The 16,269-nt window shown below is 46.9% G+C and overlaps 2 protein-coding genes and 1 non-coding gene across 5 annotated transcripts in view; all 3 read left to right on the top strand.

The window, feature by feature from the left end:
- Positions 1 to 3,450: 3,450 nt before the first annotated feature.
- SPMAP1 (sperm microtubule associated protein 1) lies at positions 3,451 to 11,483 on the top strand. Of its 3 annotated transcripts, none has more exons than XM_073326060.1 (3): positions 3,451 to 3,699; positions 3,825 to 4,017; positions 7,754 to 11,483. In XM_073326060.1, the coding sequence occupies exons 1-3, from the start codon at positions 3,595 to 3,597 to the stop codon at positions 7,909 to 7,911; spliced, it is 456 nt and encodes a 151-aa protein (XP_073182161.1). In that variant the 5' UTR covers positions 3,451 to 3,594; the 3' UTR covers positions 7,912 to 11,483. The 3 variants fall into 3 exon arrangements, with proteins under 3 accessions (XP_073182161.1, XP_073182163.1, XP_073182160.1); XM_073326062.1 differs by having other exon boundaries at positions 3,457 to 3,699; positions 3,828 to 4,017; XM_073326059.1 differs by lacking the exon at positions 3,451 to 3,699 and adding an exon at positions 6,496 to 6,595 and having other exon boundaries at positions 3,811 to 4,017.
- Positions 10,132 to 10,203, top strand: TRNAC-GCA (transfer RNA cysteine (anticodon GCA)). The gene has a single exon. It is a non-coding gene; the product is annotated as a tRNA-Cys (tRNA).
- Positions 11,484 to 14,223: 2,740 nt separating the features above from the next.
- The window catches only part of LOC140903958 (phosphatidylinositol 5-phosphate 4-kinase type-2 beta), a 49,537-nt gene continuing 47,491 nt past the window's right edge, over positions 14,224 to 16,269 (top strand). The window contains exons 1-2 of the mRNA XM_073326010.1: positions 14,224 to 14,359; positions 15,695 to 15,867. Coding sequence (XP_073182111.1) covers positions 14,342 to 14,359; positions 15,695 to 15,867 — 191 coding nt within the window. The 5' untranslated portion in view covers positions 14,224 to 14,341. The remainder of the gene's footprint in view (positions 14,360 to 15,694; positions 15,868 to 16,269) is intronic.

Genomic DNA, 16,269 nt, shown 5'->3' with positions numbered 1-16,269 from the left:
TAAAATTACTTTCTTGTGTAGACAAGGTCCGAGGTGCCAATAGGAATACAGCAATTTGGCTTTAAAAGTTGTGACTCGTATGCACCAGGAGACAGATCTTTATGAAATAACCCATGACAGAATAATTTTCTTTGCACTGCAACTCTGCCTGATATTTTTACATTAGGTGCTACGGTAGAACCTCAGTTATGAACACAAGAGTTATGAACTGACCAGTCAATCACACGCCTCATTTGGGATCAGAAGTACGCAGTCAGGCAGCAGCAGAGTTAAAGGGAAAAAATAAAAACACATACAGTACTGTGCTAAATGTAAACTGCTAAAAAATAAAGGGAAAGCTTTAAAAAAAAGAATTCGACAAGGTAAGGAAACTTTCTGTGCTTGTTTCATTTAAATTAAGATACTTAAGTGCAACATTTTTCTTCTACATAGTAAAGTTTGAACATAGTATGACATTACATAGTATTAAGTCAATGTTCAGTTGTGATCTTTTGAAAGAACAAATGTTTTGTTCAGCGTTACGAACATTTCAGAGTTACAAACCACCTCCATTCCCAAGGTGTTCGTAACTCTGAGGTTCTACTGTATAAGATGCTCAGGTGACAGACAAGCTTTGTGAGAAAAGCATTGTTTGAGTTCGACAGCATTGGTTATTGGGGCTCATGCTGCAGAGTAAGCTCTTTGAGGAAAGGAACTTTCTTATTAAGAAGAACTTGCTTAATGTGGCCCAAGGGCATACCAGAGCCCACCAATTTTGGAGGAGGTGATGGCTGCAGCATGTGCTATTAAGCCCTAGGAATGGTGAAACAAGCTTGAAGGTGAACTAAGATGCTTCCTTTGACAAGTAATGCCACATCACAAACTGATACGTGCAGACTTGATTTCTAAATACCCTTTTTAAGGGTGAGCTGATGTGCTCTCTAACTTTTTAAGACCACAGTTACAGCATTTAGGGTAAAACCTTTTGCAAAAGGTGATGATACAGGCTGCTACATAGTGCAAAAAGCTGCAGTCCTTATGCTGTGTGATGGGGCATGTCTTATTCCCCAACGTTTTTTTTTTTTGGCTAAGTGCAGAACTGTGGATGTGAGACTCAATGGAATTGCAGATAAATCCATTTTCCTTCTTTATAGCAGCGTGTCAATTAAGGGTGTGGGGGTTTTAACCAATATGTTGATACAACCCCTAACTTTCAAGACCTTAGGGTATGTTAACACTTACGGAGCAGACACCACCAACTGGCTTTTTCGGTCAGTATTGGAACACCAACCACTTATCCATAGTTTATATCTTTCGGGGATGTCTACACAGCGAAGTTTTTGACACAACTTTTGTCTTTCACAGGTACTTAAAAAAGCCCCCCACGAAAGACAAAAGTTCTGCTGAGGCAAGTGGGAGTGTGAATGCGGCTTTGTCGACAGGGCTGGAAGTGTTTTGCCTGCAAAAGTCCTGACAAAGAGCGTTTTCACACTCTGACTTCTAGCAACAAAAAGAAAAGGAGTACTTGTGGCACCTTAGAGACTAACCAATTTATTTGAGCATGAGCTTTCGTGAGCTACAGCTCACTTCATCAGATGTTTACCGTGGAAACTGCAGCAGACTTTATATACACACAGAAATCATGAAACAATACCTCCTCCCACCCCACTGTCCTGCTGGTAATAGCTTATCTAAAGTGATCATCAAGTTGGGCCATTTCCAGCACAAATCCAGGTTTTCTCACCCTCCACCCCCCCACACAAATTCACTCTCCTGCTGGTGCTAGCCCATCCAAAGTGACAACTCTTTACATAATCAAGTCGGGCTATTTCCTGCATAGATCAAGGTTTTCTCACATCCCCCCACCCCCATACACACACAAACTCACTCTCCTGCTGGTAATAGCTCATCTAAACTGACCATTCTCCAGGTTTAAATCCAAGTTAAACCAGAACATCTGGGGGGGGGGGGGGGGGTTAGGAAAAAACAAGAGAAAACAGGCTACCTTGCATAATGACTTAGCCACTCCCAGTCTCTATTTAAGCCTAAATTAATAGTATCCAATTTGCAAATGAATTCCAATTCAGCAGTTTCTCGCTGGAGTCTGGATTTGAAGTTTTTTTGTTTTAAGATAGCGACCTTCATGTCTGTGATTGCATGACCAGAGAGATTGAAGTGTTCTCCGACTGGTTTATGAATGTTATAATTCTTGACATCTGATTTGTGTCCATTTATTCTTTTACGTAGAGACTGTCCAGTTTGACCAATGTACATGGCAGAGGGGCATTGCTGGCACATGATGGCATAGATCACATTGGTGGATGTGCAGGTGAACGAGCAACAAAGAGGCTGTGTCCCTAAAAGCTGCCTGGGGTAGACGAGCCCTATGTTGAATGAAGCGCTTGTCTGTTGACATAGCTGCATCTACAGCGGGGGGTATTATGTCCACGTAGCTACCTTGATTATCATACACATTGTAAGGAGAGTGGTCAGTCTGGATGAGCTATTACCAGCAGGAGAGTGAGTTTGTGTGTGGGGGGGGGGAAAGACCTGGATTTGTGCTGGAAATGACCCACCTTGATTATCGTGCACATTGGGGGGAGAGTGGTTGCTTTGGATGGGCTATTACCAGTGGGGAGAGTGAGTTTGTGTGTGTTGGGGGCGGAGGGTGAGAAAACCTGGATTTGTGCTGGAAATGACCCACCTTGATTATCATACACATTGTAAGGAGAGTGGTCACTTTGGATAAGCTATTACCAGCAGGAGAGTGGGCTGGGAGGAGGTATTGTTTCATGGTCTCTGTGTATATAATGTCTTCTGCAGTGTCCACGGCATGCATCCCACAAAGTGAGCTGTAGCTCAGGAAAGCTTATGCTCAAATAAATTGGTTAGTCTCCAAGGTGCCACAAGTCCTCCTGTTCTTTTTGATCACGGGTGTGAGATTTTCACACCCCTGACTCTTAGTGAGGCGCAGCTGATGTAACTTTTCAGCACACACAAAGGGGCCTGCTGGGAGCAGGCATAGGGGTGGGGTTTCCTCCCCCCAGGAAGCGTTAAGGGCCTCACCTCACTTTACCATGGCCTGGGGGGGGAGCGGGAAAGCCCTTTCCCCCCATGCAATAGTACTGTACGCTGAAAGTTTGGCTTTTCTCGAGCTTTGTCGGTTCGGCCCTTATCTAACTCCCTTCCCGGGGCAGCCCTTCGCTGCGCTCCCTGCAAGGTCTGGAAGTAAAGGGCCGATTCTGTTTCAATTTGCTGCTGGCCCCGGTTCCCCGGCGGGCTCGCCGTGAGCACGAGGGGCCGGCTGCCGGACGGGGCAGCCGGAGGGGGGATAGACTCCCCCGCAAGCGGTGGACGCGCGGCAGAAAAGGGGGGCGGGGGGGGGGCAGAACCTCGCCCCGGGTCGCTTTAAGCTGCCCCCAAACAAACCGGCCGCCTCTGGTGACAGCCCCCGCCGCCTGCGGCTGGCGAACAGCTGATCGATCCCAGCCCCACGTGGCGCGATGGAGCGACTCGGCCGGCAGCCGGCCTTGCAGTGCAGCGGGGGCCCGCTGCTGTGGGGCTGATGATGGGCGGGGCTGTGGCCCCCCCCACCCCCTCCCAGGGAGGGGGGTGATGGGTGAGGCCTCGGCCCCTCCTTTCCCAGCCAGGGCGGGCAGCTGCCCTGCAGCCGGCTCTGGGGAGGCTCGCCAGGGGCGGCGCCCGAACGTAACAATGCAGGTAGCCGGGGGGGAGAGAGAGGGAGGGAGGGAGGCGGCGGCAAGGGCCTGGGGGGGGGGGTCACAAGGAGCCGAGTCTGGCGCCGGATCGGGGGTCCTGCCTTTGCTCAGCATGGCTTGTCTCAGCAGGAGGTGGCTGCAGAGGGAAAAAGGCTTTATCCTGGACGGGGTGGCCGTGGACACGCTGGCCGGCAGCACCACGCACATCCCGCCCAAGCTGTGGTCTGCCTTGCCCCCTTACAACGCCCAGCTGGATGGCCACGCCGCAAGCTACTTCGCATCCCCCGCTGTCAAGTCCCTGCTGAAGAACACGGAGCAGGTAGCCTGCGGCGGCCTGTGGCGACAGCCCGGCTGGATGAGCCCCCCAGGGTTGGGAATTTCGGGGCTCTGGCTGGCAAGTAGATAACTGCTTAGCTCGCCTGAGTGCTGAAAAGAATGAACCACACACAGGGGGAGCCAGGGGACGGTCCTGCTTCTTCTGTCCCCGGTGGGTTGTGTAGCTACCATCTTAGTTCATGATTCTGTTTCTATGACCAAAAAATGGTTTTATTTGTAAGGGCAAAAACGCGTCTGGGCTTTTAGGTGGCTCAAAGGAGACAGAATTTTACTCAGTTTGCCTCCAAAGCAGGCGGCCTGTTGATTGATCAAAAATGTGGACTTATCAGGAAGCCGGTTGGTGAAAGAAGACGGTTCGTTTCTTTGTGGAAAGATTGAGAATTCCCACCCTCCCAGTTTGCAGTTGCACGTTCAATTGACGCATTTCTAACCAAATTCTGAACTAAAAACTAAATGTACCTTAGACTGTAAACTATTTGGATTCAGGGGTTGTCTTTGTGGCCTGTTTGTACCCTCCAGGCCATGACAGGGGTTCCCAGGCAATAAAAATAATAATAAAATGGACCTGTAATTAACTTTATTATGAGCAAGAGAAGTCCATCCTCTTTCCCCCCCCCCTCAAATTTCACCTTTTCCTCTGCTTAGATTTTTGAGATCCTTGCTCTTTCTGACCTCACAATGGTTCTTGTGTCATTTTCAGTGAACTGTGATGTCAGAATGAAAACACCATACATGGTTAAACCAGCAAGTAGGAAAGGGAGAAGGAAAGTCATGGATGAGCAAAAATTAGCCATTTAAAGAGAAAACAGAACCATAGATGGACAAATTTATCTGGGTCCTGAAAATGACACAGTTGATGAAATGTTGATGTCCAGATTTTGGTAGAATAACAGGCAGATCTGTGGCATGAAACACTGTGGTTATAATTCAAGGAACGATGTGGTATTACCTCAGCCAATAGTGGACAGCAGTCTACATCATAAATACCTCTCACTCCTCTTCCCTAGCATAGTTTTCTCCTTGCTTAAGAATTTTAGCTCCATCTCATTTAGAATTCCAGCTGAAGGTGGGTGTGGGAAAGGGATAATCTTTAAATAACGGTGATCTTGTGGTTCTTTATGCAGCTGGGATCTTTTTTTGGTTGCTTAATATCAGATCAGTTTAAAAAAATAATTATTTGTGAAATGTTTTGATCAGAAAGCAAATGACAGTTGCAGTCTGTGTGAAATTTATTTTTGAAAGAAAAATATACAGGGCAAGCGACCATAGTCACACATGATCTGCCTGCGCAGACCTTGTCCTCTTGCTATCTATGCTGCTTACAGAAGGTCAGTGCTACCCAAGCCATGGTGGTTAGTCTCTAAGGTGCCACAAGTCCTCCTTTTCTTTTTGCGAATACAGACTAACACGGCTGCAACTCTGAAACCAGAGATGTAATGCTCATTCATATTCTTTTCAGCTAACTGAAATTGCATTTCTTCTCAATTTAGTGTTTTAAAATCTCACTGATGCTTCATAGAAAACTTTTGAAATAATAATCCTTTGCTTTTATATGCACTGCATTAAAGAGCTTAACAAAGAGAAGGTTAAGGGGTAATTTGGTCACAGTTTATAAGTACCTATGTGAGGAACAAAAAGTTTGATAATGGGCTCTTCAGTCCAACAGATAAAGATATAGCAAGATCCAATGGCTGGAAGCTGAAGCTAAACAAATATACATTCAGGAGGGCAGAGTAGATGATCACAGTGGTCCCTTCTGGCTTTCGAATATATGACTATAATGCCCATTGTGGCTTTCATTGTGCTTTGTACAATGTGAAACACTGTTGGTGCTTAATAAATAACTTAGACCTGGTTCCTGCAGTCAGATCTGCTAGCGTGGACACCTGAAGCCACCATAAGGGACTCCACACTTGCACTGAGGTCCGTGCTAGCAGGTCTGGCTGCAGAATTAGGGCACCTTTCACTTGCAAAGAGCTCTACAAACATTAGCTAGCTAATGCTGCACAACCTGGTGCCAGATTTAAGTCACTAGAATTACATCAGCAATGAATCTGGCCCGGTCTCTTTACAGGGAATTCTCTGGCTGTATCCAAGATTTTATGTATTTCATCTCATTAGCTATTATTGATTAAAGATATTTTGCACAGCAGCAAGATTGCATAGCTTTGGACTCTGGAACAATAAATACCCTGCTTTCATGCACCCCAGATACGTTATGAGTGCATACTCAGAGCTGTTTCTAAATGCAGTGTATTTTCACACTGTAGTAACAGCCGTCCATGTGTCTTTAGAGACAGAACAAAGTCAGATACCTGGTTTGTTAGGTCCTGATCCGATGCTAATGAAGTGAATGGGAACTTTGCCATTGACATCAATGAGACTCTTCATGTTGGGATTTAGGGATGAGCCAAAATCTGGCTTTGCTCTGAGTTTTTGTTCTTTCTCTGACTTGCCCCAGCACCGAGGTGGTACATCCAGGGATGGCTGGATAGTGGATTATTTCCACATCTATGGGCCAGGGCAGAGGTACCTGAACAGGAGGAACTGGGCAGGTGCAGGTAAGACTCCCTTCAATAAGCTCTTCTCCAATCATCAGTTACTCTATGTATCACCTATTGGGTTAAGAATCATGAGATTTTAAAAGAATAATAAATATTGGGTTCTTTTTTATTACTAACGTGCTTTCTGGTTTCATAAAATTTGGGATAAAGGTGTCACGTTTTCAAGCTTTTCTCCTCAGTCATAAGGCTAGAAACTTATATTCCTTTTAAAGGAAAGCTGAGTTTTTTGTATAATCACTTGATTCCAGGAGCTGGGGCTTTATGCAAAAATCCAGATGATAAAATTGTAAGCGTCGACAAAGCTGCATTCCACAGCATCACTTGGCAAAAATTCCTTACTGTTAAATAAATATAATAGTGTATTTTATCCATCAATTTCAACACACTTCACAAAGGAGGTTGCTATCATTTACCTCCATTTTACAGATGGGAAACTACGGCACAGAGACAGGACATGACTTGCTCAAGATCACCCAGCAGCAGAGCTGGGACTAGAATTCCAGGTCTTGTAAGTCCCAGGCTAGCGCTGTAGCTACTAGGCTCCGCTGCGTCTCAGGAGTTAGCAAAGTTGGGAGCCCTGGGCCTGATCTTATCTTGTCCTGTCCCCTGCAGCAGAGAGTACAGAAGTCATGAACAACCCACAAGGGGATGGCAGAGAATACCCTTGCTGTGGGCCCTGCTTTGGGCCTTCATAGGTGGCACTACTTGAGTCCCCAGTCCTCACCCCACAAGTTCTGGGTCTTGGGAGAACTATTGTAACTTAGGGCAACCCCCCAGGCTGTTTGGTGCTCAGCATCCAGACAGCATCAAGCTGGCTTTATCCATCTTTCCTCTGAATTGCACCTCCACGGAATCTCAGTCTCTGGCATCTCACACTTAGGACAGGTCCAATCCACACATTGCTCTAACTGTTGCCAGCAGCCACTGGCCTGGGCCCACCAGGACACCCAGCTGCTAATGGCGGAGCTGAACAGGTGTTAAGCACTGGTGGGGGATTTTTACTAAGGTTCCCTAGCATCGACAAGGCTACCGAGCTTGTGTGTAGCTTGCACACCAGTCCGAGTTCACTCAGTGGCCTGTGTGAGTGGCTGGATGGAGCACAGCTGGAAAGGAGGGGGAGATAAAGACTGATGGGGCCAACTCTCTTCTCCACAGGCCACTCTTCTGAGCAGGTGGGCGGCCACGACAGCTTCCTGGCAGACGTGAAGCCCATGAAGGGCTACAACGGGCGCTTCGGCTACCGTCGCAACACCCCGGACCTGCGGGTGAATTCGTCCTGCTTCGGCGAAGTCACTGTGTTCCCGCTCCACTGATGCCGAACGAGCTGCTTCTCATATGCCCTGGTGCCAGCCCCTCTGGGTGCCATGGAGACCTGGAGACACTGATTAGGAGTAAGAAATGGGAACTAAAATAAAATATTTGTTCTCACTTGTTCTATTTTAACAGCTTGTTGTTATGGGTGATTTATTAGCCTAGGAGACGCGCTGTTGATGCAGCATCTGGGCTCCTGCTTTTACCAGCTGCTCTGGAACTAGGCTGACTGATGCCAGGTGATAGTGCAGGATGACTAGATCATGCATGGGCTTCCCCATGTGTTCAGAGGAGAATCTATTCGGACAGCCCAGACCTTCATCCTCAGGGAGACGGGGAAGATACTACCTGCAGTACAAGATGCTTTCATCTCTATTTATAGAAGAGCCTAGATAGATAATAAAACACATGTATTTGAGAACAGATCTTCATGTATACAGAGCATTAAGGGAGGAGAGAAATGGGAAAATACATTCTTCCTGTTTGGCCAGGTGGGTGACAACTGGTGGGCTCAAGCCCTGGGGAGAAGAAGCAGTTAATATTTTTATAGTACCCAGAGAGATGAAGACAAGGCCCCTACCTGGAGGGCCCTTTGAGTGGTTGCCTCATGTTTGTTGAGTTGTTTTGGTTTGGAGTGTTTTGCTCTCTGTTGCCCCGGCCCCGCACGTGCAATGACATGGGCAGGCTTTTGAGCGATTCAGCAGCAGGGTCGGGTGGTGGCAGTACAGTGCTGAAGAGCTTTAAGGCTGGCCCAAGGGAGTGTTGTAATCTAGTTCCATTTAGGGCACTAGGGGTGTTAACCCAGGCCCCCGGTGAGCAGGGTGATGTAGTCTCACTTGGGGCTCCATGGACTCTGAAGCTACCCCAGGGCAGGGGGTGGTGCGATCTAAACTCCCCAGAGGTTCTAGGTTGTGTTATGCATGTTGCAAAGCTGGGCAAGGCCTAATTAGGCGATGCTCTGCATTATGGATGCTATGGCTTCTTGTATAGCGTAAAAACAAGGCCAGGGATTATATGGGCCTTGTCTACGCTAGCATTGGGCGGGGGGGATCTCCCACCATTACACTGCGAGCACCTGTGTAGACATTTTGAGCCTCTCAGACCTGAAGTTCTGTGAAAATAAAACAGCCCTTGCTGCTAATTAGAGAGGTCACACCGAGAGAAGAAGCCCGGTTGTTTGGCTGGAGTGAGCGAGCAGCACAGAGACATCCAGCTGGTCACCTGTCAGGCCCTGATCCTGCAGCTACAGCAATATGTGCAGAACCCTGCAGTTGTATAGATCCCCGTGAACTTCCCTGGGGCTCCATGTAGGCAGATGCAGCTGCAGGCTCAGGGTCTGGTATTATAAAGGGAGCTGGAAGAAATGAACTGATCCAAATGACATCTGGTACATTTCAACCAGACTGTGCTTCTGGGGGTGAAGGTGCTTACTTTTTCTTTCATTGCAGTGGGGCCCAGAGCCTCAAAGTCAGGAACCCCTAGAGCTGAGCATTGTACAAATCTCTGCCCTCAAGGAACTTGCAATCTAAGAAAACAAGTGATGTATGAAGGAGAGGGGTATTATAGCTTGACATTTTTTTATAATAATCATAACTGTGATTCTCATCTCTCCCTTCCTTTGCTTTATTCTATTTGACTCATTACATTCTGCTCCAGTAAACTCCTTTTTCATCCACATCACCTTCTTCATTTCCTTGCTGTAAGCTTACCTGAGGTTATTTTTGTGGTGTCTAATTGCAGCTATTTCTGGGGCAGAACACGCTGGCATTTCCCTCAGTCAGGTTGCTACAGAAGTAGCTATTATAATGGTGTAATCACAGGTGAAGGATTGTTGGAGGCGGGTGTTTTGCCAGCTTATTAAATACGGCTTGTGTGGTTTCAAGGTGTGCTGGCCATGAGAAAGCAAACACAAGCCATTGAAAAGAAGAGAGATTTTTATGTCAGAACAGAACTCAGAGAGAATTGGAGCTAGAACTTTATTACCTTGGCCCAAGTGAACCCAATTCCAACTGCAGTAAGACTGGGGGGGGGGGTTAAATGCAAAATGAAAACTAATTATAGTTTGTGTGGGCAGTATGAGAAATAATTACAGGTGAATGAATCTGAGAAATAGCTACTGGCATAATGAGTATAACGAACCTATTACAAGAAGTAGTGAATAACAATGTGACAAAACCAGTATCCGCAACTAGACTTACCTGTCACCTTTCTTTTCAGCAGGTGGGGGTATAGCTCAGGGGTAGAGCATTTGACTGCAGATCAAGAGGTCCCTGGTTCAAATCCGGGTGCCCCCTTTTTCTTAAAGTTTTAATCAAAACAAAGACATATTAGTTAAATATTTACTTTTTTTGCAGTCACTGTGGACTGATCTTTCTTTGATTAGGTTTCAGCCAGTGACAAAGATATAGGCCATGAGTGGAAAGTGGAGTAACAATCTGGGAATCCTTAATGGAAACATGGACATTAATTAAAGTGTATTTCATATTGCGGAACTGAATTATATGGCTTCAGAGTCAGAGCATGACCATTAATTAATATGAAATTATCTCCATCAAATTAATAATATAGACAAAGGGGTTTTAGTTCAGTGGTTAGAGCATCTGACTGCGGATCAAGTGGTTCCTGGTTCAAATCCAGATATCCCTCCTCTTTTATTTATCTACTTTTGGAAGAAAAAAACCCAAAAAACAATGGGTCTGTAAACTAGCACTGTTTTAGTAAGTTCACATTTTGCACAGAGTTACAAAATTTAATCTCAAGATACTCAACACCTGTTCGTATCCATGATCAAAATGACCCATTATTTGTTTAAAATCACTCAAACTAAACAACAAAAATATGAATTTCTGGGCAATATCAGTATTTCTACTGAATGGAAAACTGCAGGAATTTGACATTGGGTAGTTAAACACCTACTTAAAAATATGTTTTAAAAATGCCACTGGTACAATGGGGCCCTGATGTTCTTGGTCTTAAACCTCTAGGTGCTATTGTAATAATAATTAATTGAATAATTAATACACAGCTCCAGAACAGTAGATGATGTACGTGGGCCGATGGTTGAAAATGTTTTACTCACATTCTTCATCAGGAGATTCACTGTAAGATGTAGGTTGGGACGAGGTATGTTAGAGGGGCTTGGGCGGGATTCAGTAACATATCATTTGATTTTTGGTAGAATACTTTTTTAGTGAGGTGGAGGAACATCAAGGATGAACTCTGAAGGGTCAGCAAAAGAAAAACTGGTGAAGGGGGTCACCCAGATTTGAGCTGGGGAGCCTCTTGATCTTCAGTCAAATGCTGTACCCCAGAGCTATACCCCCGCCAGTAAACATGCTATTGACTAAGAGCTAAAAAAGATTTTTGTATGCACAGCCTAGTTAAGAATAATTGGTTTCAAGAATAATTTGTGGTTACGAAAATAGAAGCAAATAGAATAATCAGCTGGAACTTATTACAATAGCTCCTTAAATATATTGGGTGAAATCCTGGTTCCACTGAAGTCAATAACAAATCTCCAATAGGTTTCAGAGGAACAGCCGTGTTAGTCTGTATTCGCAAAAAGAAAAGGAGTACTTGTGGCACCTTAGAGACTAACCAATTTATTTGAGCATGAGCTTTCGTGATGAAGTGAGCTGTAGCTCACGAAAGCTCATGCTCAAATAAATTGGTTAGTCTCTAAGGTGCCACAAGTACTCCTTTTCTTTTTGCAAATCTCCAATAACAAACCTCCAATCTCACACCTTCTTGTCAACTGTATAAATGGGCCATATTGATTATCACTACAAAAGGTATTTTCTCCTGCTGATAATAGCTCATCTTAACTAATTAGCCTATCACAGTTTGTATGGTAACTTCCAACTTATCTGTATGTGTATATATATCTGTCTTACTATATGTTCCATTCTATGCATCCAGTGAAGTGAGCTGTAGCCCATGAAAGCTTATGCTCTAATAAATTTGTTAGTCTCTAAGGTGCCACAAGTCCTCCTTTTCTTTTTGCGGATACAAACTAACCCGGCTTCTACTCTGAAATCTCCAATTGACTTCAATGGAGTTAGGATATCATCCACTGTATTTACTAAAAACCCGTGTCTTCTTAAGTCACCTTTCATTAAAAAGAACCAAAGCATGTCATCTTTCTTGCAACCCTCTATACATGCATCCGATGAAGTGAGCTGTAGCTCACGAAAGCTTATGCTCAAATAAATTTGTTATTCTCTAAGGTGCCACAAGTCCTCCTTTTCTTTTTGCCTCTATAAATGGGAAGACCATTTTGAGCTTGTCTGCTAACCCGGCCAAATGTAAGTCCCCTTTTAAAGGCCTGCCCTTCCCGTGCTGCCTATACTGGAGCTGAGTGATTTGTAAATGAATTGCCTGTTGTTATTCCTCTTCCCTGACATCTGTTGTTAGACTGGAAGCTCTTTGGAGGAAGAGCTGTTTGGAAAGCAACCAGCATAAAGTGGGTGTTAGCACAAATAAATACATTTAATAATAAAAATTTAAATGGTTCAGGGATGATTACCATAAATAAGATCACTGATTCCTATCTACCATTGGCAAAGCAGGGTATAGTTCAGTCGTGAGGCATTTAATTTCAGAGTAAGAGGTCGCTCATTCAAATGCATAGGTACCCCCCGAACAAAGACTGCTTTTTCCGATCTTCTGCAGAAGTCTCAGATACAAAGGTGAATTTATTAGGTCTCAGGTTGAGATACACTGTTATATTTCTGACCATTCCAATGTGTTCAGGAGTTGCTCAAAATGGCAATGCTTAAAATGAATGTAAAGATACAAGACACCTTTCTAACTCTGGGCTGTGCCTCTTTAAGATTGTGATGCTACAATCTGATGAGTACATGGAACAAACAACTGGAAGTTATTAAAAGCTTCTTCTTAAATATGTTAGATTTATTAGATTTATTTTGAAAACCAGCATCTAAGGTATCTTTTATTCCAATCAATGGAGACAATTTGTAGTACCTAGACATAAGGTAAAAAGAAAAGGAGTACCTGTGGCACCTTAGAGACTAACCAATTTTCCACTTTATGCATCCGATGAAGTGAGCTGTAGCTCACGAAAGCTTATGCTCAAATAAATTGGTTAGTCTCTAAGGTGCCACAAGTCCTCCTTTTCTTTTTGCGAATACAGACTAACAGGGCTGCTACTCTAAAACCAGACATAAGGTACAAATTTTTAATAGTGAGAGTAATTAACAATTGGAACAAGTTGCATAGGGTTGTGATGGATTCTCCACCACTGAACATAAGACTGGCCATATTGGGTCAGATCACCTGTCCATCTAGCCCAGCATCCGTCTTCCAATAGTGCCAAATACTGGATGCTTGAGAGGGAATGAACAGAACATGGCAATTTATCGAGTGATCCATCCCATTATCCAGTCCCAGGTTCTGGCTGTCAGAGGTTTAATTCCAGAGCATGGAATTACATCCCTGACCATCTTGGCTAACTGGGTCCCCTCCCCCAACCTGCCCCCCCACTTTCCAGGCCCATAGCCCCATCCCAAAGCCCTGCCCCCCCATTTCCCAGGCCCATAGCGCCCCCCTTGGGTCCCCTCCCCCAACCTTCCCCCCCATTCATTCCCCTCCCCAAACCTGCCCCCCCACTTCCCAGGCCCATAGCCCCATCCCCAAGCCCTGCCCCCCCACTTCCCAGGCCCATAGCACCCCCCCCACTGGGTCCCCTCCCTAAACCTGCCTCCCCTTCCCAGGCACATTACCCTATCCCCAAGCCCTGCCCCCCCACTTCCCAGGCCCATAGCACCCCCCCCACTGGGTCCCCTCCCTAAACCTGCCTCCCCTTCCCAGGCACATTACCCTATCCCCAAGCCCTGCCCCCCCACTTCCCAGGCCCATAGCACCCCCCCATTGGCTCCCCTCCCTCAACCTGCCCCCCCATTCATTCCCCTCCCCAAACCTGCCCCCCCCCCACTTCCCAGGCCCATAGCCCCATCCCCAAGCCCTGCCTCACCACTTCCCAGGCCCATAGCACCCCCCCACACTGGGTCCCCTCCTTAAACCTGCCCCCCCTTCCCAGGCCCATAGCCCCAAGCCCTGCCCCCCAACTTCCCCGGCCCATAGCGCCCCCCCCATTGGGTCCCCTCCCGCAATCTGCCCCCCCATTCATTCCCCTCCCCAAACCTGCCCCCCCCTTCCCAGGCCCATAGCCCCATCCCCAAGCCCTGCCCCCCCACTTCCCAGGCCCATAGCGCCCCCCCATTGGGTCCCCTCCCCAAACCTGCCCCCTCCCATTCATTCCCCTCCCCAAACCCCGCCCCTCCTTCTGAGGCCGGGCCGGGCCGGGGCGCCGGAAGTGGCGCCATCAGCCGGGGCCCCGCGGGGAAGGAGCCGGCGCCGGGAGTTGACGCGCGGCCGGGCCCGGGAGCGGGGCGAGCTCGAGCCTCCGCCGTGATGGGGGGCGGAGACCTGGTGAGGGGGGGCGGAGACCTGGGGCTTGGCCCCCGGCAGCCCCCCGGGGTTTGGGAGCCTGGATCCCCCTAGAGTTTGCCTGGGGGGATTTGGGGTGGAGGGTTAAATGGGGGGGGTCCTCAGCCCCCCCACAGGGCAATTCTGGGGGGAGAGGCGTTGTCTGCGATGGGGGGGATTGTATTTTGAAGTATACGTGTTTCTGGGGGGGGTGTCTATTTTGAATAGCCGTTGCCATTATGGTGCATCCCCCCCCCCCCCCCGCCGTTTGTTTGTACGGACTCAAGCCATGGAGAGATTCCCCGGGGTAACTCAGGGACACTCAGCTGCATGGCGGTGGCCTCTTTTCATAGTCGCCCTTAGCACCTGTGCAGCTCGCTTTGCTATCCAGAGCACCAGGCCGGCATTAAAGGGGCTTTTGAACCCGCCCAGCACCCACCCCCATCTCGCCAAGGGTTGGCGTAGGGGCTTCAGTGTAAGCTAGCGAGTTGCCCCGGAGCCGGGGGCTTGAATTTAACCGTAAACACACGCCTACGTGTTTGCAGGATCGGGGCTCAAATTTGGTTCTGTGGGGCAAGAGTGAGTGGAAAGGGCTTGCGACGCTTTGTAATCTCTTTGAGTGTAATCTCTTTGGGGCAGGGACTGGCTTTTTGCTCTGTGTTTCTGAGGCCCTGGTCCACAGCTGGGACCCCGAGGTGCTACCACAATTCAGATAATAAATAATGATTCCCTAACTCTCGGCCTAAAACACAAACCAACCCTACCTTTGTTAAATTGAGGTGGTAAACAAATACCAGTGTCTTGGGGAAAAGGGACCCCAGAAGAACACAGCAGTTTTACAAAACCCCAAAAGTAGAAAGCAAAGTTAAGGCCACACTTTGATGTTTAAAACGTTGAGATTTTTTTTTCAGCTGATTTAAAAGCTGTGGCTTGGTTGCTGCTCAGGCACTCCAAGCGCTGGTTTAGGTGAAAATGAAACTGATTTGTCTGTTTTTATTGGCCAATCTGATTGAAATGCCCCCCGCCCCCAAGGTAAAGACCTACGCCTGCTTTTCTTGCATGATTACAGCTCCCACTGAAGGCTGGGGGACTTGAATGTGTGTGTGGAATACAGGAGCAGTCCCTAAATTTGCTCACTAATCTGCCTTCAATACTAATAATCGAAAGCATTCAGAAAGTAGATGAGGAAATATTTGTTAAAATATGACTTCTGTGCCCCTTTGATTCATTCCCCTGGCGCCCCTTGTGAGAAGCTTGTGTTCCTATTTCGCGGAGAGGTTTTGTGGGTCTGGGATATTAGCATTCTAAACTGCTTGTACTGGTTCCTCTTCTCTGTAGAATCTGAAGAAGAGCTGGCATCCCCAGACTCTGCGCAATGTGGAGAAGGTGTGGAAGGCAGAGCAGAAACATGAAGCTGAGCGGAAGAAGATTGAGGAGCTGCAGCGGGAGCTGCGGGAGGAGCGAGCCCGGGAGGAAATGCAGCGCTATGCGGAGGATGTGGGAGCAGTCAAGTAAGAGTTAGGCAGAGTCTTATGCTAGACTGTGTGTGTGTGTGGTTTTGTCCCTTGAAAATCCTGTGTGCATCATTTGTACTTGAAGTAGTTGATGTCACCAGGAGGAATTTCTGAATGGGGACATTCTAGTAACACATTTCTCTTAGGACTTGAGTCGCAGCTACCAAATAATTAACTCTCCTGGCTGTCACATTATAAACTGTGGGTGCCATAAAAAAATGAAGATGCTTGTTATAATGGGCCAACAATTACTTCTGGTATTGATTAGAACAGAGCTGTCCATGTATCTTAGAGCTGTGACATATAATTCCACACTGGGAGAAATTTCCGAGCGATGAGATCAGTTACTTTGTGGAATTGCCTGTGGTTGTCATTTAAGAATGGACAAAGACTGGAGTG

Source organism: Lepidochelys kempii, chromosome 27 (assembly GCF_965140265.1).
Source record: "Lepidochelys kempii isolate rLepKem1 chromosome 27, rLepKem1.hap2, whole genome shotgun sequence".
Classification (NCBI taxonomy): Eukaryota; Metazoa; Chordata; order Testudines; family Cheloniidae; genus Lepidochelys; species Lepidochelys kempii.
This window is presented reverse-complemented; position numbering and strand designations above follow the sequence as displayed.

What these genes read in the sequence shown, in the direction of transcription:
- SPMAP1 (XM_073326059.1), top strand. Translation starts at nt 3,811, where the DNA reads ATGGCTTGTCTCAGCAGGAGGTGGCTGCAGAGGGAAAAAGGCTTTATC. An exon ending in TGCTGAAGAACACGGAGCAG is followed by an intron (nt 4,018 to 6,495) that starts GTAGCCTGCGGC and finishes GACTTGCCCCAG; the next exon opens with CACCGAGGTGGTACATCCAG. An exon ending in GAGGAACTGGGCAGGTGCAG is followed by an intron (nt 6,596 to 7,753) that starts GTAAGACTCCCT and finishes TCTTCTCCACAG; the next exon opens with GCCACTCTTCTGAGCAGGTG.